The sequence below is a fragment of the Zosterops lateralis genome, assembly GCF_965231275.1.
Source record: "Zosterops lateralis genome assembly, chromosome: 1".
NCBI lineage: Eukaryota > Metazoa > Chordata > Aves > Passeriformes > Zosteropidae > Zosterops > Zosterops lateralis.
Genome location: NC_139762.1, coordinates 26,212,617 through 26,238,445, shown reverse-complemented (window position 1 = coordinate 26,238,445; position 25,829 = coordinate 26,212,617). Strand labels below are relative to the sequence as shown.

The 25,829-nt window shown below is 37.9% G+C and overlaps 1 protein-coding gene across 2 annotated transcripts in view; it reads left to right on the top strand.

Moving 5' to 3' along the window:
• The window catches only part of SLC25A13 (solute carrier family 25 member 13), a 102,945-nt gene that overhangs the window by 9,381 nt on the left and 67,735 nt on the right, over positions 1–25,829 (top strand). For both annotated transcript variants that reach the window (XM_083881015.1, XM_083881016.1), the window contains exons 2-3: positions 15,172–15,225; positions 19,811–19,953. In XM_083881015.1, coding sequence (XP_083737141.1) covers positions 15,172–15,225; positions 19,811–19,953 — 197 coding nt within the window. The remainder of the gene's footprint in view (positions 1–15,171; positions 15,226–19,810; positions 19,954–25,829) is intronic.

The following is a 25,829-nucleotide window of genomic DNA, read 5'->3' as shown; positions in this document are numbered from 1 at the left end:
ATGAAGGAACCTTGACTGCCATGCAATAATCTGTGTTTTCTTTTCCTTTGATTGGTAGTTTTTGAGTGATTGATACCCATGTGAATTGTTAAGCACTCTGTCATTTTATCAATTACCCATATTAAAATGAATAAAGGTCAAAATGAAAAATGAAGCTACAGAGAGGTTTCATGTATTTGTGGTTTAGGTTACTGTTGCCTTTATGACTTACGAAATCCACATGCCCTTGGTCTTGCTCCCTGCCAGCCAGTCCACACTAGCATCAATAAACCAATAATTTTGGTTTATCCCTTTAGCAGAAGACCTGATTTCAAAAGTTCTGAACCAGAGCTAGAGGGAGGGTACTCTGGGAAAGACACCTGAGGCCTTTTTGTGATTTGCCTTTGTGTTGGGGTTTTTTTGATGGTATTTTTTTGTTTGTTTGTTTTTTTAAAGCCAGATATCATGTTTGAAAAACTTAGTGTGGTGGTTTGAAAGCAAAACCAGTGAGAGACTCCAAGTCAGAAATACAATTTAATAGAAAGAAGGTAAAATAAAAAGCAATAGTACGGAAGACCCCTGACAGAATTAGAATACAACCTGACACCCTGTTTGTTAGGGTGGTGGTAGCAGTCCAGATGAAGTGCGCTCATTGAAGTGATCCTATAGAAAGGTCTGGTAGCTCTTGTCCTCTGGGAATCCAGTGGGTAAGGGCTGCCTGTACTGTCCCAAACCCCAGATCATATCCAGGTGAGAATGCTTGGCTCCTCCCCCTGGGCAGAGCATCTCACAATGGGATGATGAGTTGTGAAGTGGGTCCTTGATGGCCCATTAAACAGAGATAACCCCTGGAGGGAGTTACCTGTGAGTCATGGGCAAAGCATTGAATGGCCATTAGCAGAAGACAGCCCAAAGGAAGGGGGCCTGGGAAGAACACTGCCCCACCTGGTTTTAACAGTTCATGAAGATGGTGATAGAATAAATACTTTGTGTACATCCTACACTGCGACCCAGGACACTTAGGCAATCTAAGTTTTGTAATAAATAGTACTATTGCAACTTGTGATTATTTTAGTTACTCTAAAATATGTTTCCATTCTTAAGTGACAAATTTTTTTTACTCTGCAGAGCTCAGTAGTCTTTTCACATTTTTGGTATTCGTACTGTTAATATTTTAGGTGGCTGTGATTGCAATGAATAGAAAAGGTAACCTCTCTTGAGACTACTAATTCTTGCTCCACAAACTGTCCATATGACAAATGAACACTTCCCAGCCCTATTAGTGCTGTTTGCATTATTACTAGTTCTCTTTGATGAAAAACAGGTGCAAATAATGGAAAAAGATGTTAACACTGCCTTTTACCGCATACGACTTGATCAATTAAATTTGATGTAATGTAGAGAGAAACACAGTTGTTTATTAGCTCAGACCTGTAAGATTACCTTTTTGTTAAGTGCAGTGCCTTGCAGAAAGCTAATAAAGAATGTACTCCAGCGCCTCTTTTGGTTATCTGGAACAGGATTGTCTGGCAGCAAAACAGACTGATCAGGGAGGCAAATAGTTATTGATATGTTGTAATTTGAAGAAGAATCCTTTAGAAACTGAGCATTTTAAAGCTTATTAAATGCTTTTTGACCAGCATATATTATCTGATAGAAGCTGCCAGAATACAGAATTAAATTCACCTGCTAAAGTCCCAAGTTTTGGTGAGCTGGCAATAATAGTCCTAGAGTTGTAGTTATCTATAGAACTATTGTTAGATTATATTGAGATTAGCCACAAATTATATAGCTGGAACTTGATTGTGTCTTGTTTTCAAAACAGAAATATCAAAGAATAGTTTTATTTGAAGGGTATTAGCATTACACTAAAAGTGTCTTTAAATTATTTTCCAGTCTTCAGGTCCCACTGTGAATCAATCCCATGTGAAGATAATGTACCGTGTAACTCTTAATGTCTAGTTTTTGTAAAAAAAAATCCATCAGTTTAAAAATTTCAAGGCTTTTAAAGGTTATTTTTGCAATCATGGGGACCTATCAGAAGAGTAATACATGTGCTTTTTACAACTATGATTGTTATGGCCTTGATGATTAGGGTAATTGAAGGGTTGCAAAGAGTAAACTTAATTTGAAAGCCAGAATACAGACAATGTGTAGCTGGATGACCATAGTTATTAGCCAGTCTTATAAATATGTAGAAGCAGACTGTTTTCCCTCCTTCTTCAGAAGAGGAGACTTAGGGGAGACCTCATCACAGTCTACAATTTCCTCCTGAAGGGAAGAGGAGGGGCAGATGTTGATCTCTTTACTCTGGTGACCAGTGACAGGACCCAATGCAAGGACCAGAGGTTGTGTCAGAGGTGGTTTAGGTTGGATATTAGGAAAAGGTTTTTTCATCCAGAGGGTGGTTGGGCACTGGAACAGGCTCCCCAGGGAAGTATCACAGCACCAAGCCTGACAGAGTTCAAGAAAGGTTTGGACAATGCCATCAGGCACTTGGTGTGACTCTTGGGGATGGTCCTGAGCAGGAACAGGAATTAGATTTGATGATCCTTGTGGATCCCTTCCACCTCAGCATATTCTGTGATTCTGTGGTTCAGATGTTTTTGTGTAATTAGCATTCTGAGGTATCAAAACAGTGGCTGTTGAGCTGAACAGCTGTTGAGCAAATCGAAAAGATAGCATTCCTGGACAGTTGTGGAACTGCACAGGGAGGAAAGTGTGAGAAATCGAAGTCTGAGTATTTCCTATATAGTTGAACAAATTTCTTAGACTGAAAACTTTAAGAAAAGGATGAGAACAAGTATTCTATATTTGTATTTCACTTGTTATTTCCCCAATAGAATTTATTGTTTCTCTGTTTGTGAAACTGTGATCTTGTTGGTATTTCCTGTTGTAATTGAAATTGATTTACTGGAATTCAGATTGTTATGTAAAATGCCATTGACCAGAGATTTTTCCAGCTCCATGTGCTGTTTTGTATTTACCTTTTCACATTCTTTAGTTTCTGTAGGTGAATACTACCTGATCTTTATTCACTGAGGATTTTAAAAATGTTCTTTCTTGGAGCCAAGCTTAATTTCTATCTGAGAAGATAAATTTAAACTTAATAGGAAATGAAAAGTTCAAAGAGGGTTCCGTGGCAGGTTGGAGTCCCTTTTTAGAGCTGGCTTTGCAAGGCGATGAGGAGAAAAAAACTAACTAGCTCTTGCTGTGTTTTGTTTTTCATTCTGACATTGTGTACAGAGAAAAATGCCTGTAGATTTCAGAATATGGAAAGGCACACATTTTTCTACCTTCCTTCTTGATGATAGTGGTCCACTGCTTGAAAATGCACTTAGACAACAGGGGAGGATGCTTTCACAAGGATGATCCTAAACCAAATGCCAATCATCCAGCTAGCAGGAGGAAGAAATTCTAATTGTCTTTATATTCTGGTTGCTGTTTCTTATCCCAGCTTTCCTGAACTTTCTCAGCCAGTGGAATCATCAATTTTGGGGGACTTTGAGTTTTTGCCTTAGCCAATGGATATTTAATTCTGGGAAGTTATCAAAAGTGGCCACTTCATCAAATAAAGCAGTAAATTAGAGTAGTTTTGAAGGAATAAATTAGAGCAAATTATTCAATGTTGGAGTAGCTTGAGCGGCATCTGACTACATCTTTCTTCAAAGGTTGATGAGTGTTAATCAAAATGTAGGTAAGATCTCCAAAACATGAAAGGCCGTCAGCAGGATCATGGCACAAAGATTCTATGTCTGTGCATGCAACTCTGGTTTAAAGGTCTGTGTTCAAATGTGTAGACACATGGTTTCCTATACTGAGAAATAAAATCTCCTGTCTAAATGCCTCTTAGTAGTGTGTGTTTATGGTGTGGCTTCTTTTTTTTTTTTTTTTTTTTTTTTTTTTTTTTTTTTTTTTTTTTTTTTCCTCGCGCTTCTTTGAAGCCCTCTTCATCTGTTTAGTCAAGTCTTCAAGTCTAGGGTCTGATGTGCCCTCTTAGTGTGGGAGAGAGATTGGGATGTTGCCTCATATCAGTAGCAGGGCAGGAGTCTCCCTACTTAAAACACTTAATTGAAGGATATATTCTGCAATAGCAATCATGCATTATCATCTGTCCTTTGTTATGTGACTTCCTGTCATATCTGTCCATTGCATGACCTGATATGTAGGTCTTACTTTAGGATACTAGAGGTCTGAAAATTAGTATTACTGAATACAAATAGCAGACTTCATTACTGTTGTCATTTTTCTGTGCCTTGGAAATACAACCTATTTCCAGTCTTCCCTGGATCCTTGGCTACTAAAACCTCTTGGTCACGTATTTTGTTATTATTATTTATCATGTTTGACAACTACTATTTGATGAAACATCACTGATTTAACAGATCTTTGACAGAAGAAACCTTTAAGTGAGGCACTGAGTATGAAAAGCCATTAGAAAAACATGGTATGTAAAAATACTGTGTCTGCCTGATTCCTTCTCTCAGCCCATTGTGCAGTCTGAATCTGACTAGAGAAATCTTCACGTGTTTAGAAGAAGAAATTTTTGAATAATTTCACATTTCCATTAAAATAGTTTTTGTCACTGACATCAAGTCAGCCTTCCTCCTTCCTGTCACTTCACCTGTCTAAGACTGCTTGCCATTGTGTGTCAGTCTAACTGGAAACTACTTTCTAAAGATCATTAATTAGTCCCATGTTGATGCTGTTCAGAAGGAAGAAAAACATGGAAACAACAAACTTTATACAATTGCTTTTACTCTGTTCACAGACCTAGATCAGTCACTTGGTCTGAATCTTTTCTGTCAAGATTAACTGATGTGAAGCAGCAGGTTCCGTTTTTTCTGCATTGTGAAGATTATACTACAGAAGTTTCGAGCCTCTTTTATCTCCATAAAGAAAACAGTGGTGTAAAACTTACTGACTGTAAAGCTCTTGCAACTTGCTTTTAATTTTCAATTACATGTAACCTATAGATTCAGTATGTCAGGTATGAGAATAACCCAAACAAGAATACTTAAGTCTCAAGTGTGCAAGCATTCAAATCTTGTATAATTGAAATAGCACCTAATAGTTCCTTATTCTGTGTGCCTTTGACAAGTTAAAGATAATAAACCAGCTTTTTCCCTTTTCCTGTGCATATGTGGGGAGAGAAGGAACTGAAGAGAGCACTGAACTCTTGAAAATGAGAGAAATACCTTAGCAAAATATGCAGAGAGAGACTGCCAAATAGACTAGTTTTCCTCCACTTTTTAGGAAGTTATATACAGAATGTGTGCCTAAAATTATTTTCTAGCTTTGAAAACCTAGGGCTTTGTGTTGTGTATGACCCACAATTTGATCAAACCAAGATGTAGATAGGGAAAAGTAGTGTGAGATCTCCTGGCTTTTCTGTTCACTGCAGACTTTCTGGGGTAGTGCAGGTTGTGAAAGCTGTGAGGTGTAATCACTGATGGATCACCCAGCATTTTTTTAGACGTAAAGCATTAATATTTTGTGTTTCAAAGTGCTAGATCAACTGGTCAGAAAGAGGTTTTTTGGAATTCTGCTACAGTTCTGACAGTTGGGGCTAAAAAGTAGGATACTATGCAATGGCAGACATGCTGTTCTGAATTCATTTGGTGATGTCAGGGTGCTGACATCAACCCAAGTGTCCAAGGAATGAAATGGAAGAGCAACTGGTTACTGAGATGTTAAAAGAAAAGTGTAGGTTTTCTCTAGTGTCTTAAACTGCTCTATGTTTGTTAATCTGGTATTTTTAGAGTTTTGTTTGACTGAAAAGTCCTCAAATCAAATGGAAATGCCTTTCTTAGAGAAAAAATAGTTCAATGCTGTTTTTCCCTGTGCTAAAAATGCTTTCCTGAAGGTAATTTTAAGGATTTTATCTTTAAATTCCTGTGTTTAAATCAAAATATTCAGTTTGAAATCATCATCATTATTTCCCTTGCAACCAAGTGATCTCACAAAAACATTCAGAGGGCAATGCAGCAGAAGTAAATTTAATGTTTTAATGAAACAGTTATTGCTTTATGCAAATATCTATGATAAAATAGACTCACAGATGGGAAGCCAAAATCATTCAAGCTAAAATCAGAATAGTTTGTAATTAAAATGCTGAAAATGTTTCCACGGTTTCTTAAGGAAATGAGAAGATTTTAATTATTGTTGTCAGATATCTTACAACTTAGGCGAATTATGGAGCGTTATTGTGAACTCTAACAATTTTGACTGAAGTGTGGCAAGTCAATGGCAGATAAACCCCTAGGATTACTGTGACAGCATTGCATAAACAATATAGGTCTTCAAGGGATTATTTTATATTCCCACATGAAAATGTAAATTTCTTCCCAGTACCCTCTTTGATAGCTTCACTTTTCAGTTCAGATCTTTAGCAAGAATGAAGGTCACACAACCACAGTGTCCTGTGGTAACTGTGTAATCTGCTAATGTTTAAACATCAAGCAGTTGTTTGTTGTTAATATTGAAGGTAGGAATTGTGAAATAAAATGTTCAACTGCCTTTACTTTGTACTCCCTGTCTTCAGGGAGGTTATGTAATAAGTTTAAACGAAAACCCGTATGGTTGAACAAACAGTGATACCCTTGTTTACAGGCAAAAGAGAGCGTGTTTGCAAACACATATTTTGGCATATATATTTTGAGATGACAGGTAAGGGAAAGAGATACTTTGTTAATGTGAAAGTCCGGGTTTTCCATAGTCAGAGACTGATTAGCATGTTAATGTGGGAAAGATGGATAGTTACTGTGACTCAGCTTTCTCAGACCATGGCCATGCTTCCCATGACCCAATATGCCGCTGTGTTGAGTGCTGTAGGGATAGAAAAAAAGAAAACAAATAACATATGCTTTTTGTTTCAAGTAGGAAAGTGTCGCCATTTGCCCAAGTATGTGCTGGAATGCTCCTGTTACTTTTGTTAGCTATGGGGATGGGTTCCTGACCACAGACTTTAGCTTTTCATTGAGTCTTACCATTTATAGCCTTTTAATAATTTTGCTTGGTGTGTGTGATGTTGTTTCCCTTGTGCAGGTGTCATTTGTTCTTTTTAAGGTTGTAGATTGGATCCATACATGCGTAAGGATTCATTCCCACTCCCACACCCTTCCCAGTTCTCTGAGCTGCTGAGGTGTAGAATTTTGAATAGAGCTGAATAGATGGAATTGATTATAAATAGGATCTTGAAAAGTGAACTTCTGTCTTCAAAGAAGAAAACACAACACTGAAACAAAACACACTTACCTGTCAGTTATTCCTACATAATTCCTGTCATGCAATTATTAGTCAAGAAATGTATTGTATAGGAACTTTTCTCCAGCACATTTCCCTTACTTGCTCATTCACAAGTGTGAAGTCACAAATTACAGATTACTCTAGCAACAACTTAAGATGCTATAAACTTCACACAAGTTTATAGACTGATTGCACATAACTAAATTATACTTTTTTGTTTGTTTGTTATTATAGAATTAGTAGTTATTTAAGAGCAGGCATCCTGGTTATGATACCCCTGTATGGTGCTGCTCCAGGTCTGCTTTCTTCAAAAGGCAGCAGGTTTTTGTTTATTGCTGCAAACCATTCTGCTCACTCACTGGGACCTTATGTTGACATTTGTGAGAGAAAATTATGCAGAAACCTTTTTTAACATTGTTCAGGGTGCCTGTTTTTGCCATTGTTGGTTCTGTAATTCCTGAAGGTGACAGATAAAGCATGGAATGTCTCTTTTTAGGTCTCTGTGTGTACTGTATGATGTCAGGTGGAGTTGAGGACTCTGAAGAATTTCCCTGGGAGTGCAGCATCATACCGTTGTTTTGAATCTTTGGATTGTGACTTGGTGGAAGCACCTCTTTAGGCTGTTAAAGCTGCTTTGTGCTATGGCAGGGGAAAATGAGTGTTTGGGTGGTAGTTGGGATCTGACGCTTGAAGCCAGGTGAAACCAGGAGTGTCTCCATTAGGCTGTGAACTGTTGGGAACCTTGAGCCCCGTGAGCATGGGTACCTTGAAGAGGCTTGTTACTAACTTCTATGTTGCATTCAGAGGTGGATCTCTCAGAGCTCACTGTTGCTCTGCACAGCTGTGAGATGATGCTTCCTGAAGGTGTCACCTCCTGAGAACCGTGGTGTTAAATGGCCTTTTATCTTGTCACCTACCCATTGCTTTATCCTGGTTTAAATACATATTTTATGCTAATAACATTAAGTGCCAGGTAAAGTTCATGCTGCCCTAATAGTCTGCCAATTCTCCCTTATAATCTTTGAATGATATAACAGTATCATTCAGTATCTTCACTGTTTTCTTCAGAAACTGCTTTCAGTCCTGCAGTTGTTACACCAGAGAATTTTCCTATCCTTTGCTTCTTTGGGTGAGATAATGTTTTTCTGATAGATGTAAGCCCCTAGTAGATAACTTGCTGGAACTGGGGTGGCTGTTTTTGAAAGATGAACATGAGGCAGTTGATGTCTTGAGCTTATGGTCAATGCACTGTTTGTACAGTAGTGTTGTTGTAACAAAGCATGCCCTGGGAGAATCAAAAGGGAAAGTCTGTAATCTGGGCTGAGGTAGCCACCAAGTACATTTTATCAGGTTCATAGTTCTTAGATATGCCTCTGTTTCTGAGAGGTGTAAGGAAGCAAAGCAGAGAGCAAAGTAGCAGCATTAACATCTATAGTCTGATCCATCTAGGATGAGCCAGAGTGGGTATTTTTGAAAAATACCCATGACTGGATGAAAACGTCACTTGGCCATTCTCAGCAGCTCCTTTGAAAATAAACTTTTTTATTGAACGAGCACTTATATATCTTATGGAGAATTATTACATTCTTCAAGTGAGTGGTGAGCTCTGGTTTGCTGAGATACACAGGAATGCGCTAACATTGCACAATGGTCGTCACAACGTAGCTCGCTTATGCATCTTTGGATCACTGTCCCGAAGATCATCTGGGTAAAAATGTGTTGTAGAAGAGCTATGAGACAATAGAGAATATTATTTTGAGGAGAAGTTACAGTCACAGTGTGGTAGCACTCTATGATGGATAGGTAGAGCAGTTAGAGACCTGGGCTTTTTCTGATAGTAACATGAAAAGTGAAAACAATTTCTGTTTTTAACGAAGTTTTGGTTTTCAGATTCAGTTTCTTACAGTGGTGTAGTGTGTTGATTTCTGTTGCAGGAATGACAGCAATTGTATCCTTGTCCTAGTCTGGAGGCTGGCTACAAATAGTCCAGTTTGCTCCTAACTCCATTTTCTGATAAGTGCCTAAAGTTTGGGGTGGTTTGTGTTGGCCATAGTATGGTGGTTTTTCTTTTAGTTAAATGATTTTGCTGAGCAATGGCAATGCCTAGCTATTTTTACCTTTGTAAAGGTAAAAAGGTAGTTTTATTGTCTTTCTATTTTCCAGGTGTTTAAATACAAAAAATTGTAGAAGTACACAGTCTAAATGTATTTTTACATAGCATCAATTAGCTAATCTTGGAAATTCTTGTAGCAGTTTTTCTTAAGATATGACTGGTCCCATGTTGGTTTCTGTACCTACTTGGAAGTATTGGACATACTGGACAAGGATTTTCCTATATGTATACAATTAGTAACTGTATGTTGGTCCCCAGTCAGTTTGTGTGCAAAAATACTGTGGTTCATTGGGAATCTCCTTATGTGAGAACCATCTTATGAACAAGCCACCTACATTTTTTCTTTGACTTTGAAAGTAGAATCAAAGCTGGAAGGTAATTGCACAATAAAGTAGGTTTGTTAGCTTTACTGCACTTGGGGGAAATGAGGCTTCCACTTCCCACAGTGCAGAAGACTGGGTATTGCCCAGAGATTTATAATTATGATGGAGTGAAGATGAATGTGAATAGTTTTGCCTGAGATATTCTGTCTTTGTTAGCGAACAGATTCCTTTTCCTTCACTAGTGTGTGGGGTAGACTCAGCACAACTGTCTAGTTTGAATAGTGATTATTCTGTATCTCTTCATGCTGAATCAGTCTGTAGGATATTAAAAGATCCTACAGAAGATTGTTGATTATTGTTAATAGTATTCATCTATCTTAGCTTCACTAGGTGTTATTAGACGAATGCAGTAACTGCTGCTTACTGTAGGGTTAGACTTTTGTGTAGTTGTAATGTTTGACTGTGAGGTTCAGAACTGGTTTTGGAAAAGAAAGGTTTTTGTCTCAAGGTTGACTGTGCTCAGACTGATCAGACTGTATGTACCTACCTGATTGGTAGTTATCAACTTCTCTTGTAGTTCTTCTTACCCTAAGCCTTTGGGCAGATATGGCAAATGCCATCTGAACCATATTTTCTAGTTGAGAGGGTTTTTGATCTTTCAGTGCCAGCTCTCCTTGCAGTTGTCTTATTCTCTGCTTGGTGAGGTGGTCCACATCTTGCTTGAAATCTTTCTTGTAATGTCAAGTTCTGCACAGTTCACTTTCCATTGTAGATCACAGTCAAGTTCTTTTACTGCAGAAGGCGTGGGAGTTCTTTTACTGAGGTGAGAATATACATGTTGGGCTAACAGAAAATCCTTACTGAGGCAGCTGAAACAGATGCTGATGCAGAAAACTTGTAACTTAGGACGTGGGTATGATGGTAGAAAGTGACCGAGGAGAGTTGTAGGTTAGAATAATTATATATATTTATGTTAGTATTAGTCTAAATATGGAAGAAAGATGATTCTCATCTACATAAACAGGTTAGTTGTATTAAAATAAAAACTGGTGTGTTGTTTTAGCATAATACTTGAACAGTATTAATGGGTTTCTGGTCTGAATTCAAACTTGGTCAGTAACTGTGCTTTAACTGGTTTCCGATATTCCAGTCATTCATTTAAACAAGAATGTAAGGTCAAACCCCAGTTTGATCTCCTTTGGAGTTGTACATTTGAAGTGTATATGTATACTTTTAGCCAGAAGGAAACATTACGATGATCTAATCTGACCTCTTACATAAACTGGGCCACATGTGTTTGAGTCTTACAGGTGGACTCAATAACTTGTGATGAAACTAAAGAATACTCCTAAAAGACATAAGGTTTCAATTTTAATTTGAGGTCTTTTAGTAGTACAAAATACATTGCATTCTTTAGTTGTGTTAAAGAATGGATGAACTGAAAAATAATCTTAATTTCAACACAAGTTACAAGAGCTTGTGATCACTTGTTGAGCCTTTCACCGAACATCTTTTCTCTGTATGTGTCTGTAGATGGTGTTGTCTAGAACTAAACAGACTGAGTTTACCACTGTCAGCCACGGCTCTGGCTCTCTGCTTGGAGAAGGACTGCTGTTCAGCATCTTACCTGCTTGGTGTCAGGAGGTTTTAAAGATATTGAGATGTAGGGGGGCAACCTTACCTCTGTCAACTTTTTCCTTCACATCTGAGTTGTATTCAGATTAAACCAAGAGAAAGAAAGAATATGAGATGTTTATCTCTCTATCTTTGGTTTGAACTTGCTGTTGTTGCAATAAAATTTCTGAAAATTGTAGCGATTTCCAAGTATTCCTGGATCACAGTCACCTTTCTACTTTATTCAGACTGTGGCTACTAAAGTGATTTTGAAGGTGAGAAGATCAGATATTTTTGCCATTAGATTAATGCTATATTCACATGAATTTTCCTACTGCCCTTTTTCTTTCTTGCCCACCCATGTTGTTGTTCTTTACTGGATGGAGCACACTCACTGTGCTATTAGTCTTTTTGTGTCTTCTGATACCATAGACTCTTTGACAACCTGTGTCTTTTATCTCATGTATGATTAATATATTAATAGAGTTGGTTGGAAATGTAATACGATTTTCTTTGATTCTCAGTGGATTCTGTTTTCTTGTATCATACAGTTGCATTTTTCTGGAAAGACTCTGCATTTAATTTTGGGTATGGAAGTGAGAATGGAAATGCATGTCTCTGTAAGCTGAGCATAAGTCAACGAGGAGAAAAGAGGTCAGCTGGAGAAAATGGGCTGAAATTCAAGGGAGTGTGATGATATGATGAGCTCCAGCATGCAAATCAATCTGTGTTACTGTCTCTCACAGAGCTTTCCATTTCTCTGTGGACCATTTGTTGAATGTTATTGCTAATGGGAGTGACTTAGCATTTTAAAGTGCAGTTCTTATATTGCCTGTTCTGTCTCATTCTTCATATATATTATGACACACATATACATGTAGTATGTTGCTAAAGACTTTCAGGTGTCTACCTTAGGAATGAAAATCCCTGCTGTATTTTCTATACATTACCTGGTCTTTCCTGTAGAGTGTTCCAACTTGATTATAGTCCTGCACTTCAGTCGCTGTACTCGCTGTTGTCTCCTGGTTGTTTGTTTTTAATAATAAATGTTTTTTGTTGGAAGGCTTTCTTCATTGAAACTTAATCAATAGAAGTTGCTGTTTTATTTTAAGTGTTGGTGTCTATTACATAGTATTTCTTTGTAAAGAGCTATAGCAATTTTATTTCCCTCTAATCTCCTTTATCAAATGCCTTCTCATGCCACTAGAGAAGTGTAAGGCCTGCCAGCTCATAGCTGATTTTATCTTCATGGAGAAAAGGTGCAGGTAAAATGGAGAACTCTTTCCAGTAACAAAACACATCACCTAAATCCAGTTATGTGAGAGTCAGTAAATATCACCTGAGATGACAGAGGAGAAGCAGCTTTCGTCTGTGGGTCACTTTTCATCAAGCATGCTACCTGTCAGCTTGCAGTCTTGTTGGCATCAGGTTACTTAACCCTTCAGCTGTTGACATAACAATTTACAGAATGGTATGGAAAGTGATATTTTGACCTTTTCTAGAATGGGAATCTTCTAGTGACACCTGTCATCAGGATCAGTTTTTGTGGCTGTGTATGCAGCTTCAGCTTTGCCCATAGCTGGGTATGGATGAAAAGCTGAATTAAATACTTCTTTTAGCATTGGTATGGCTGCATTAGCATCAGTCTTCCTGAAGTTCTCATGTAATGTAATAGAGGCTCTTTTCTTTAATTGGCATCAGATACACATTTCAGAATGGACATTGGTAGATGTCACATGGATGCACCAATTGACATGGTGTTAACCGTGCCTTTCCTCTCCTGTTTGATGGGAAATGGAAGAATGTGGAAGTAGACCGTGGGAAATGGAAAAAAGCTGTGATATGCAGCCACTGCTTGTGCTGCCAGTCTGCAGTCCTTCTATGCATTCATTGACCTAACCAACTTCAACCTGTCGTTCAGTATATGGTTTGAAGAAATGGACAGTAAAAAACACCTCTCAAATTCCCCTGTAATCAAAAGGGAGCTGAAAAATGGCAGCTGGCCTGTAAGTACATCTCCCAAGTTTCTCAAAATTGTTAATATCAGTGAAACGAAAGGAAAATGAGTGTAAGTTCATGTATCTTTTCCTTTTTTTCCTCCCCGGTTTCTTTAGGCTTAGCTTTCTGTAACAGTATAAAATTTAAACTTTAGACAGATAAAATATAATGCTGATTTATATTTGCTGGCTAAAGGTGTTTTAAGTGTCTTTACTTTGCCTGCATAATAGGAAGGTTCTGGATCGAAGCAGCATAGAAATATTGGGTTTTTTCTTTCCACAAAGTTCCCAATTGCTCTAGACTATCAGATTTTTACAAACAGCGTTAAGTTAAATCTTTGTTCACAGTGATATGTTCAGGACAGCTTGCATTTTAGAAAACACACATTTTTATATTCTAAGCTTCACAATTACACTTTGATTTTTTGTGACAGTTTTCACACAGATTTCTGTGCAGACACAGAATTGGCACGCCAGCTGTGGAGTTTGTCAGATGAGTCCTAGCAGAGGTGTGGTTTTTCCCTTTTAAAAAAAGCTTGTAGAATTTTATGAGAAACCTTAATCATTCACTTTTCTTAAAATACTCTGTTTTTTGATTTTTGTTGTTGTAGTGGGTTTTTTTGTTTCTTTTTTTTTTCCTCCATATTTTTCTGGGTTTTTCTGTTGTCTTCTGGAGTTTTTAAATGCCCCATTTAGAGGGAAGACAAACTTACTGAAGATTCATCATTAAGTGTGCATGTGAGGATATAATGCTGTTGTACAGACTTACACAGAATCCTTCCATTTTCTGCAGTAGGCCAGTATGCTTCTAGAAATGCACTTGGGGTCACTTTTACCTTTACAGTCTACCGTTGCTATAAAGAGTTAAGAAAGTAAAATAGTGTTTTATTGATAACATTTCTGATGTCTAATTCTTAAATGAGGGTAAGATTGTATGTCTTGTCCTTTGGCTGTTTATTCCCCATTACAGAGATATTTTCACGAGTTTTTTGAAAATCTAAGTTTGCTTGCAAAGTATTTGTTTTTTTAATTTGGAATAGATTGATGTTCTGAATTCACTTATCAGATGAGAGTTATTATGTTAGCAAGCAAGATTTTGTCAAAGCGTCCTGAAGAAGGGAAAGTACAGTAGGCACAGACTGAGGGGACACCTCCACTTACTGCCAAAAGCAGCAAAAGGACTGTATGGTATATCAAACAGGGTAATACTGGTGGACTTACTCCATAGTGGGTTGAATATATTTTGATTTGGTGTTTTGAAAAAAGGGGTAGTTCCTTTGGGCTTGTGGTGATAAATGTAACTTAGATTTTAGTTTGAACTTGTTAATTTGAGCTGCAGAAAAATCTAGATATTCTGCTTTCTGAATTAATCTCATTAAAAAGATCTACACTGTAAGTTTAAAATGGTGTAAGTAATAAACCAAATACTTATATTGAAATTCAGTTTTTTATTGAGCTGCTTTCTTGAAGAAGTTTGGAGTCTGAGTATTTAATTCTTGCCATTTATCACTTATGGACTGCATATGGTACTACTGAAATCTTTAAGGTGAAAGGTGCTCGAAGCGTAAAATTCTGTGATAAAGATGGTATGAAGCCGAATCCCAGCAGAGAGGTATGCTATAGAGATTTGATTCTTGAATGTCTTTATGACTTGTTAATGTGTGCTTGTTTAGGAGTTGCAGGGTTGCATAAGGAAAGCAGAACAAAAATGTTGAATAACCTTATATAAGTGTGAAATGGATAAAATGAGCATGGCCAACTAAAGCAGTGCCTAATTTATAAAAGGTGAACATTTATTGTGATCACTCATTCTGTTGTTTGTGTTCTTGTTTTTGAATGACACTTTGACACCTTTTGTGTAAGTTATGCATATTAATGTAATTGTATTTACTTGTAGGTGGCTCTAACCAAAAGAGCTGATCCAGCTGAGTTGAAAACAATATTTTTAAAGGTACGTGTAAAGTAAATATTTTACTCTCTCTGCTTAAGTTTTTCATGTCTTTTGCTCCACTATTGCAGCATACAACTCCCGATAGTTTTTTTCCAACCATTAATCATTCACCGTATTATTACCATGTTAGACTTAAATACCATTATCAGAATTGAACAATGCTCACCAAGAAGTCAGATATATTCCTGAGTGATTATTGTATTGACTCAGAAGAAGTATTGCTATCTTAGAAAAAACCCACATTGTTCAGAGAATGTGGTAGGAGTTTCACTATTGTTCCTATATGTGGTAAAACGTTTGTGTAGACACCTTACTGTTAGATGATTTGGTAAACTTTTTTCTTCCATCCTTGCCATCCTTCCTTCCTTGGGGTTATCTCTGCTTTTGTTATTTGTAGAAGTGTTGGGAAGATCACCTTGTGAAGTGCTGGCCATATTTATTAAGTATCTGAAATGCCTTCTCTGTTGGCCTGCTGTGGAAAACATGCAAATAAAGAAATTACTCTTGTACTTGCTTATATATTTGAGAGGAGTGTGCTTTAGTGAAAACTGGGAGGTGATTCTCCAACCTTGTGAGGTGATTCTCTTCTTGTGAGACCCCACCTGGAGTGCTACATCCAGCTCTGGGGCTCCCAACATAAGAAGGATGTGAACCTGTTGGAGCTAGTCCAGAGGAGGGTCACAAAGATGATTAGAGTGCTGGAGCACCTTTGCTATGAAAACAGGCTGAGAATTGGGACTGTTCAGCCTGGAGAAGAGGTGCCTCCAGGGAGATAGTCTTACTGCAGCCTTTCAGTACCTCAAGGGAGCCTACAAGTAATCTGGAGAGGGACATTTTACAGGTGTAGGAGCATTTTACAGGAAATGTAGTGATAGGACAAGGGGGAATGTCTTTAAACTGAAAGGGAGTAGGTTTAGGTTAAGGAAGTAAGGAAGCAACTCTTACTGTGAGGGTGATAAATCCTCAGAATAGCTTGCCAGAGAAGTTGTGAATGCCCCATCCCTGGAAGTGTTCAAGGCCAGATTGGATGGGACTTTGAGTAACCTGGTCTCATGGAACATGTATGTGCCTGTGGCAGGGAGGTTGGAACTAGATGATCTTAAAAGTCCTTTCCAACCCAAACTATTCTGTGATTTTGTGGAACTGTCTTTCTTTGACCCATTTCCTAAATTTAAATAACTATTTCTAATCTTCCTAAGATTTATTAGTCCAGTGTCTGTGTAAGTTCGATATTCTGGTATTAAAAAAAAATAAAAAGAGTAAAAAAATCTGAAGAATGACTGTGGTTCTGAAGGGTAAGTATGAGGTTAGATGCCAATGTGCTATTAGAGAGCTGTTGTATCTGAATTACTTCTGTGGAGGTGTTGAGGGCCTATGAGAGCTTATACTTTTCTGGTTTCTTCCCTCCATCTTTGCTCTCCAGCATCATGCCCCACTCTCCATGTAGTTCTTGGTATTTTTTCCATTGTCCCTTGTGAGCTATTATTAACAATATGTGTAGGTGTCACAATGTATATTGCCTGTATTTATAGTTTTATTATATACTGTCAGTATTTATAGCTCTGAAATCAGATTTTCAGTTGAGAAAGCCAGGATTTAACATCTTAAGTCCTGGAACTTGTATCTGTCAGGAGAGCAAAAAGTGTCTTGCATAAGAAGGGGTTCTGTGGTTTACAGAGAAACATACTTGAAGAGCAGGAGCACAGCAACAGAAAAGGCAGACAGGGAGCAGACCACTGACCCGGGAAGATAGTAACATTGAGGAAGGAAATAAGCACACTAGAGAGAAGCCTGGTCCCTTCTGATCTATGAGGTAGTCCTCAGTGGGAGAGTGGAGAGGTTGGTTAGTTGGTTTGCTGAGAATAGTGTCAAAAGTGTTTCCCATCTGCCTCTGGGTATTCATCTCTCTTGCATTTCTGCAGGTTGTACCTCCCTCAACCTTCTGATTTGGTGGATTGAATGGATCCTAGTTGATCACACTAAATGGCACCTCTGACCTTTTTTTCTTCCTCTTTTGCTTTCACTTCCACTCAAAAGAAGGGATTCCAGTAAAGTGAAGTAATGAAATATGAGCTAATGTTTCATTCAGTCTAGTGCAGAATTGTCATGCTGCTTACTCCCAAGAAGGAAAAATGATGAATAAATGTGTTACATTGTTTCATGGTCTACAGATGAGTAATAGCCAGAGTGTTAATTAAGCTTCTCCAGATTATTTTAAATGGTGAAGCCAATACAGTTGCTTCTGCAGATTGTGGAATGTTCACTTACAAAATAATTTGACAACCGTTCTTTCCTACTTCAATTAAGAATTAAAAAATATTATTTCCATTTAGGAATGGTACCCACAGTGTAGAAATAAATGTGAAGCTATCAGTTTAAATGCAGTGGATTGCAGTCAACTTTTAGCATATTTAGTATGTCAAATCCCCAATAGAATGTTTGCAAATCTTACTTAAAATGGGGTTAAACTTGTTATTACGTGACTATCTAAAATGTATGTAAATTACCAAAAAGCCATTAAGTACTATTGTATAATATCAAATTCTCTGTGGGTATAATTGTCAAAGTGGGGGGAAGTAAAATTGTAAAGAACCAATTTTTAAATGTTGCTCCTCCAAAAGGAATAGAATTGATGTTTTTTTCTTTTTGTTATGATAATTTCCAAGAGTACTTCTTCTAAGTCTTCTAACATAACCCCTAAGAGATTAGATTTTAGTCAAAGTGATCAAGCTGACATTTTTCAAGGTCATTTTCTATATGTAGTGTAGAGTACGTGATTGGATTTCAAATATACTCGAGTAAATCACAATGACAAGAAACAGGGGGACACTGAAACCTTGTGCTGTTTTCTGTTATTGAGTGCCCTAGCAGGGGGTAAGCCTGGATGAAAAAAAAAAGAAATATAGAAGCATAGGCTGTCTGACTTATTTGATTTGTTTCTCAATAGCAGCTGTGTTAAAAGTTTCTGAGGCTGGTATTCTGAAGGATTCTGTCTTTCTGCAAATGATTACATTGAAATCAATTGATCTGTTAGTTCTTATAAAAGTATACAATTCCAAATTCTTTGCAGTGTAGCAGCTAGAAAGCGTGTGTTACAGTGTCTATTGAAACAGGAATCCTTTAGCACTAACCAATATATAGATGCCAAAGCGAGTTATGTTTTGTTTGGGCTTGCTTCTCTGAAGCCTTGTTTCTTGAAGATATTGCTGTACCTGAAAATGGTATTTATATAGCACTAGAAGAAAATAATCTACTTACTGTAACACTTTGGCATCCCTCTGAGAGTTATATGCCTACAGCAGGTATAACGGTACGCTGCAGGCATCGGTATAAAATGAAAGCTGGCAGTTTTTGTCCCTTAGCAGAGCTATAGTAATGTTAAAGAAAGTGTGTGTTTGAAATACACTACAAAATAGTGATAGGCATCTAATTTATTTATTACTTTAGTGTGGATAATGCTCTGTGGGGAGCTGCAATGATAGTTTATCATCCTACCTTGTCTATAAAAAAAATAAGAGAAATTAGCAGTTTCTTTCCTGTTCTCAGTGCACATTTGTTATCTCAAGATAGACCTGTTTCCTTGTAAGCTAACGCATGGTTCCACAAATCTTGCCTGGGATCTCTTTTCCTCTTAATAATTGTCCTTATCCATTTTCTTTTCTTAAAATACATTCTTTATGGTTGGTTTCAAATTTGATCTTCTTCAGAAAATGAAGATTTTAAAATTTGGGGGATGACCTAGCAATGAGGGTAGAGGAGGTAACAAAGGGAATTTTATTTATTTATTTAGATATTATCTTCAAAAATGTTAATATTACTTATATTTGCAGCAGGGAGGTTTCATGTGGGGTCTGTCAATAGCTGTTTTCTGGAGCAGTATGCTAGTAACTGTGTGTAAAGCAGGGATACTGCATGGCAGGTGTCAGAACTCTTTCTGCAGTGTGCTGAACTGTCAAAGTTCGTGTTTTGCTGTTACATTTTTCTGTGAATGCTGTTCTTTGGCCTCCTTTCAGCACTTCAGCCAAGGAGTGTCTGTAGGTTCTCCTTTCCTTAAGGACCAGCCGTGGCTGGAGGTGATGCAGTGGAGTACTTCAAAACAGCACCCCCAGGTGGACATTCCTGCGGGATCATTTGCTACACTGGCATTTTGGGGGTGTAACCAACCCTGCCTTGTCATCCCATGGTAGAATGGCTAAATGAAGGAGTCATTTCAGATAAATAAGATATGCAGTGGCCTGCTGCTGTCAGAGTTTGACATACATGCTTGCAAATGTGCTTGTGCTTCTTTTTCTACTTCAAAAAACATACTCGGTATGGAGCATTTCTAGGCTACTATGGAGGAATTGTTGACACGAAAATCCAAAAAGTGTATGTCTGCCATTTGTTATCTGGGAAGCTGAGTCTTCATCCACTTGGATTACTCCCCTCTTACTCTTTCCTGTTTGGGTCTAGGCTGTAGGTTCACTGGGGCAGAACTGTCATTTGTTGTAACAGAGGCCTGCTCATGATTGGAAACTATGGGTGATGGTAATAAATGCCTGGAGAAGGATGTTTTGAGGCACTAAATATTGTATTCATTTAACAGTATGCAAGTGTGGAGAAGAATGGAGAATTTTTCATGTCTCCTAATGACTTTGTCACACGGTACCTGAAGATAATTGGAGATGGTTTGCCTAATGCAAGCACTGTACAGCTCCTTGCAGGTGTGGTGGATCAGACAAAAGATGGGTAAGTGGTTTTTTGTGGTTTTGGGTTGGGGGAGGGGGGAAGATTTGTAGTTGATTGGTTTATTTTTTTTTCTTTTTCTGTTGTTCATTTAAAAAAACAAAGCCATTTTTTCTGATCCTTGAACAGTGGGAGGATTGTTTTGTTTTGTTTTCCCCTGCAGATCCATAAAGGAATACAGTATCTTTTAAGTGAAAAGAGTAGAAACATTGTTTTCAACTGAAGTGCCATTTAGCGGTGCAAACCATTTTCTGTCTACTATGTATTTTTAATTCATGGAACCTTTCATGTTTGTTGGCTGGCTCCCCTATCTCCTGCTTTTTTTTCCTTCCCTGAGTCTTTCTGTCTCTGTTTACTTTATGTATCCGTCACAAACACATTCAAATAGAAATCCAAAATAAGTTTAGAAGGTGTAGGAAGAGATCCTAGAAAAAAGTGCCCCTGCTTTGTTTAGCCATGGCACTGTTAAACGTTTTTTTTTGCCGCTGTATTTTTTCTTCAAGAGGGAGGAGGAGCACCTAAGGTATTTAGGGAGCCACTCTGCAATCTTGGGAAGGCAGCAGTGAAGTTGGTTGCACATGGTTTGCATTTGAAAGGCCGACTTTGCCAATAGGCAAGATTAGCTACCCTTCCATCTTCCTTCCCCCTACTTTAATGAAATCCTAGCTTTTGGTACTTGCCCAGGCAAGCTGTCTCTTCACCCATATGAATTGTTGAACCCTCCCTTTAAAGTATCTTTAGAGAAACTTGAGAATAATTAACTATGGACTTGAAGTGTGTAGTTGTGGCATTTTTAGAAACCAGAAAACTTCAGGCATGACTCATATCGTGGTTGCAGAGAGTAGAACGTGAGATAAACAGAGCATGACTAGAGAATGCAGTCTTCCTAGGGAACAGATAACTGAGAAGTTTTGCAGTCCTTGCCGTGCTCTCTTTTCTACTCAGCAAGCCTCATGTATTCAGCAGCTGGGCACCTTAAACCTTGCAGATGAGTTAATGGGATGATTGCTGCCCTCGTAAAAGAATCCTGTAAAAGGTTATGTTTGTAACATTGATGGCATAAAAAACCCCGTGGCTTCAGATAGTGTTTGACTGAAAATGTTAAACATTTCTCAGATTTCTTCCCTTGGTTTGATGCCTGCAAAAACAGCATTTTCCAAATTACATGGCTTCAAATCCGTTTTGTAATAAGAAGATTGAGAACATAATCCATACCTTGTGATTTGGATCTCCCTCACAAACAGAAGCTGATGTCAGGAAGAACAAAATGTAAAACTGTAGCCTATGTGAACTTGTTGACAAGTTGGGATTTTGTAACTTGGCGTGATCTTGTAAGAGTTTTGCGGTGTAGAGTTGAGGCTTCTAATTGCTGCTTTCTGCCGTGGGTAGGGATTGTTTCTGTAATGCACATTGAGCAGTGACAGTTTGTAATATGTCTTTGGAGAGTCTCTTCTGGTATTCAGGCTGTTTTCCTGTTTAGCTAATATGTAAAAGAATGGAGAAAGTTTGCAAAGTGATTAGCATCCATCTCTCTAACATGGCATTGTAGCATTTTTTGCCATGTGGCTCAGGTTTTACCTTGTTCTCCTGGTGTTTAAAGTAATTTGCAGAGAAATCATCTGAGGCAAGGGTCAGCTGCTTTTTGGTTCCTTTCATGAAATCTCCTAAAGATAGCAACAGGGCTATTGGTCTTCTCCTGTTGAATACTGCCAACTTGGCTGTCCAGAGCTCCAAGTTTTACAATGAAGCACAAACCAGCTTTTGTTGGTGTTCATTTTTAATAGGCTTGTCAGTATTTAGAGACTTACATGTGTTTAAGGTCTTGAGTCTGTTCAGTGATTTAGCATTATTTCTGTTATAAAATAGAAGGTATCTTGCAAGTGCAATGACAAGTTAATTTTGTTACAGTGTTAGTGACTTAAAGTAGAGCACTTCTGAAAATACTGCTAGGATATTTCCAGAAGCATTTATCCTCTCTTTTGGATCCCTCTTTTGCTCTGAGGAAGCAGCTGTTGTTCATGACTGGTGAGCATGACCACTTGTCACTTAAAGGGTCTGAGCCTCCACCAGGGATGTTCCTAGCACTTTTTACAATGCTTTTTGACCCTTTCTGATTTTGGTAGCAAGTTAGGTATATGTACCAAGTGTAATCAGTGTGAAATACTTAACTGGGTGAGTACACAGGTGAAAGGCAGACAGCACCAGAACATCTGACTCATGGGCAGGGCATACAGATGGGCAGAGAGTTTCTTACCCAAGAACTGAAGAAGTTCTGAGTGTGAAATGAAAAGAGCGGTAGCTCTTAGATACAATCTCACAGTGGTTACTGCAGACAAAATCTCATGTAAGCCTAGTCCAATTCCCGCATTGCTAGAGATTAAGGATTTGAGGGTCTACATGAGCTACTGCTGTTGTGACAAAGGTAGGAGACCTCTTAAGGCATACTCTGTTGTTCAGTGAATATCTGTTGCCATGGGAGCAAGTTTTGCCTCCATCTTAAGCCAGGACAGAGGTTTGTTTGATGGTGGGCTTTCCTGCTGTTCTCTTATGGAGGCATGTTTTTAAGGTTTCCTCTAAAAAAAGGAAATATGTTCCTTGCTGATGGCCAGACAAACCTTTCAAAGTAGTCAACTGGTAATAACATAGATTTTAATAAGTGGTTGTTTTTATTGTGTGGTTGTTGTTTGTGTGAAACAAATTGAAGAGCATGGTTCCTGGCCTTAAGCTTCTCATTTTTAATCTTAGTTAAAAAAAGAAAAAAAAAAAAAAAAAAAAAAAAAAAGGCTTCATTTGGCCTAAGTTGGATCAGAAATTTCCCCAAAATACAGTAGCTTTCTAAAGGCTTGTCAGCAACAGGCCAGACATTTTCCATCCTGCCTACTGTAATATCATTTTTCAGATTTTTGTTGTACTTTTAAATATCTGCCTAACAAAATAAGTATTTACTGCACGTCTCTGTTTGGACGTAATAACTAACACTACTGAGAAATACTATATGCTTTATTTTTAGAAAGGACAAAGTATTCAAAAATAACACTTGGAAATGCCAGTATTTTCCATTATTATTGGATATAAATGTATCCTCTAATGCACCGATTTACACTATACTTAGTTTACCTGACTTGCAGTGAAAAATTATAGATGTAGCTTCAATTTGTGTCCCATTATGTTACCGTGTTTAAATTGCTGATACAGTAGAAATATCTGCATTGATTTCTGAAGAAAACCTCTATCATTGCATTTGTAGGTATTATTGCAGCAGCTGATAGCTTTTTTTCTTTGTGTGGCTACATGCAGACATTCTCTGGTGGGGATATGTCATATGTGTGGGGTGTCCAGATACCATGGGTGTGAGCATGGAAGAAAGGAGAGAGTAGTAAATAGTGGTTTTACTGCACCATACCAAATTGTTCTGTTTAGACTGGTGCTCTTGTATGTGGATGCTTTTAAAATATCAAGATTTGAGCCGTCCTGAATAAATTGTGTGGTATTGGCACTGGTAATGAGGATGTGAAGGTGAAGGAAAACTTTGACTTATTTGGGTGGAATATCTTCAAAACTGAAATAAAATTTTGTAAATATTTCAGCTTCCTCTCCTTGTGCTGTTAAAATCACTAGGTTTTTCTCTGCTTTTGTAACATAAATGGCTACTTGTTTAGGTATATGAAATAACTCTTAAGTAGTATATTGAAGTCCATGTTAACATGTGCTGTTTAATGACACCTAATGATATTCACTGAAGGGTTATGCTAAACCCAAAAGGGTGATGCTAAACTGGAGAGAAAACGTGTTACCCAGGCAACTACCCTTGTGCAGTATAGAGAAGTGAGCATGTGGCTATGTAGTACATATTTTTTCAGCTTCTTTAAGCATTAAGAATCACACGTGTAATTGACTGAAAAATTACTGCTCAGTTACTGTATTGTATGGTCATAATAGAAGTAAATGAATACGTCGTTGTTAGAATAGATCTGTTGGGAATCACTAGCAGGCTAGTCTACTTAGGGAGCAAAAATACAATAAGAAGAAAATAGCTGGTTTAATTAACATGTAAAAATTGGGTTAATTTGAATTCAGCTGGCACAGCAGATATTAATGTCTCTTCTTTAACAGTCTGGCTAGAACCACACAATTCGTACACTTTTAATCTTTCTAGTTCTATGAATAATTGTTTTAAAAAATGGATATAGGGTTATTTTAAGCATTTATCTGTGACTTACTGGGGGTGGTTATTGCTTCCAAGTACTGAACAAAATGCTTCTACCAGTATAAAATCTTGTAACAGTGTTATTAATACATAGAGTTTTAATCAAACCCAGGCCTAATAACATACAATATGTTCTTAACATGGTGCTGTGATTCTGCTGGGATAGGTGTTGTATTTCTTTTCTGTGCTGTTATCACTGTATTGTGATCAGTTGATAAGGACATGTGCAGGTTGTTGTGCACAAAAAGTGGCTTTACGAAAATGATGTTGGCAGAGATTTTACATTTATAATTCCAAACAATCCTATTCTAGAGTCTTGTCACCTACTGTCTTTTTTGGTTTTTTTTTTCTGTGTGCATGTATTATAATCTTTGGGACAAAACTCAGTGCTTTGGATCTGTTTATTGTTCTATTAGGTAAGTAGCCCATAATAAAAAGTAATAATAGCCTTTTATAGCCAGTAAGTCATATTGTAACAGTAAATATACATGGATACAAAACTGAGTACATTGTGATATATTTGTTTAAATTTGAAGGAAATGTTACTTTTGAAAACTTTGTTTTGGCTTAGAAGGGATGGAAGTTTTCTTCCTTTGAAAGACTGCGTAGTCTGTGTGTAACAGTGGGGAGTATGGAGAGCTCCCAAGGAGTTTAAAGGACTGATGGATTGCTCGTGTGCTAACATGTGCATGTGTAACAAGGCACAGACTTCTTTGCCAGTAAAGCTTAAGGCATTCTTATATGTTTGCTGACATCATTAATTGTGGGTTTAATCTTAAGAATACCTGGGGAGGTTTCTTTTTATTTATTTCTTACACTATGTTATAATTTATGGTGGCAAGCTCCCAGAGTTAATTATTTGTTAGACCATTTCATACTCCACATTTCTTTTACTTTTATTTATTTCATGTATGTTGAAGGAGGTAGCATAGAACAGCTTGTAGGCCTTCTGTGTGCTGTGGTTTTTTTTTTTTTTAAAGTCCTCTTTTATTCACCTTCTCATGTTTTTATGTTCCTCGTGGAAGTTGGTTTGTTATCTTGTGGATGTTCGGCTGCTGATCTGCAGCAAGCACACTTCAAGTGTTGACCTAGGAAAGCCAGTAGATATAATTTTTTTTTAGACTTCAGCAAAGCTTATGATACAGTTTCTCATAGTGTCCTTCTGGGCAAAATGTCCAGCACACAGCTGAATAGCCCTGCTACATGATGGGTGAGTGACTGGCTTACAGGTCAGGCAGAAGGGGTTACAGTGAATGGGGTGACATCAGGCTGGCAACCTGTCACCAGGGGGGTTGTGCAGGGCTCCATCCTCAGCTCTTCAACATCTTCATAATTGACCTTGATGCAGGACTCATAGGATACTAAGTAAGTTTCCGACTGCTGACATCCTCAAGGGCAGGGAGGCCTTACAAAGACACCCCAACAAGCTAGGGAGATGGGCAGTTACCAGCTGTATGAAGTTTAACAAGGGAAATTGCCAGATTCTGCACCTGGGATGGGGCAACCTTGGATGTACAAACAGGCTGGGGAATGAGAGGCTGGAAAGCAGCACTGTGGAAAGTGATCTGGGGGTCCTGGTTGACAGAAAATTAAATACAAGTCAGCAGTGCCCTGGCAGCCAGGAGGACCACCCATGTCCTGGGGGCATCAAGCACAGCATCACCAGCCGGGC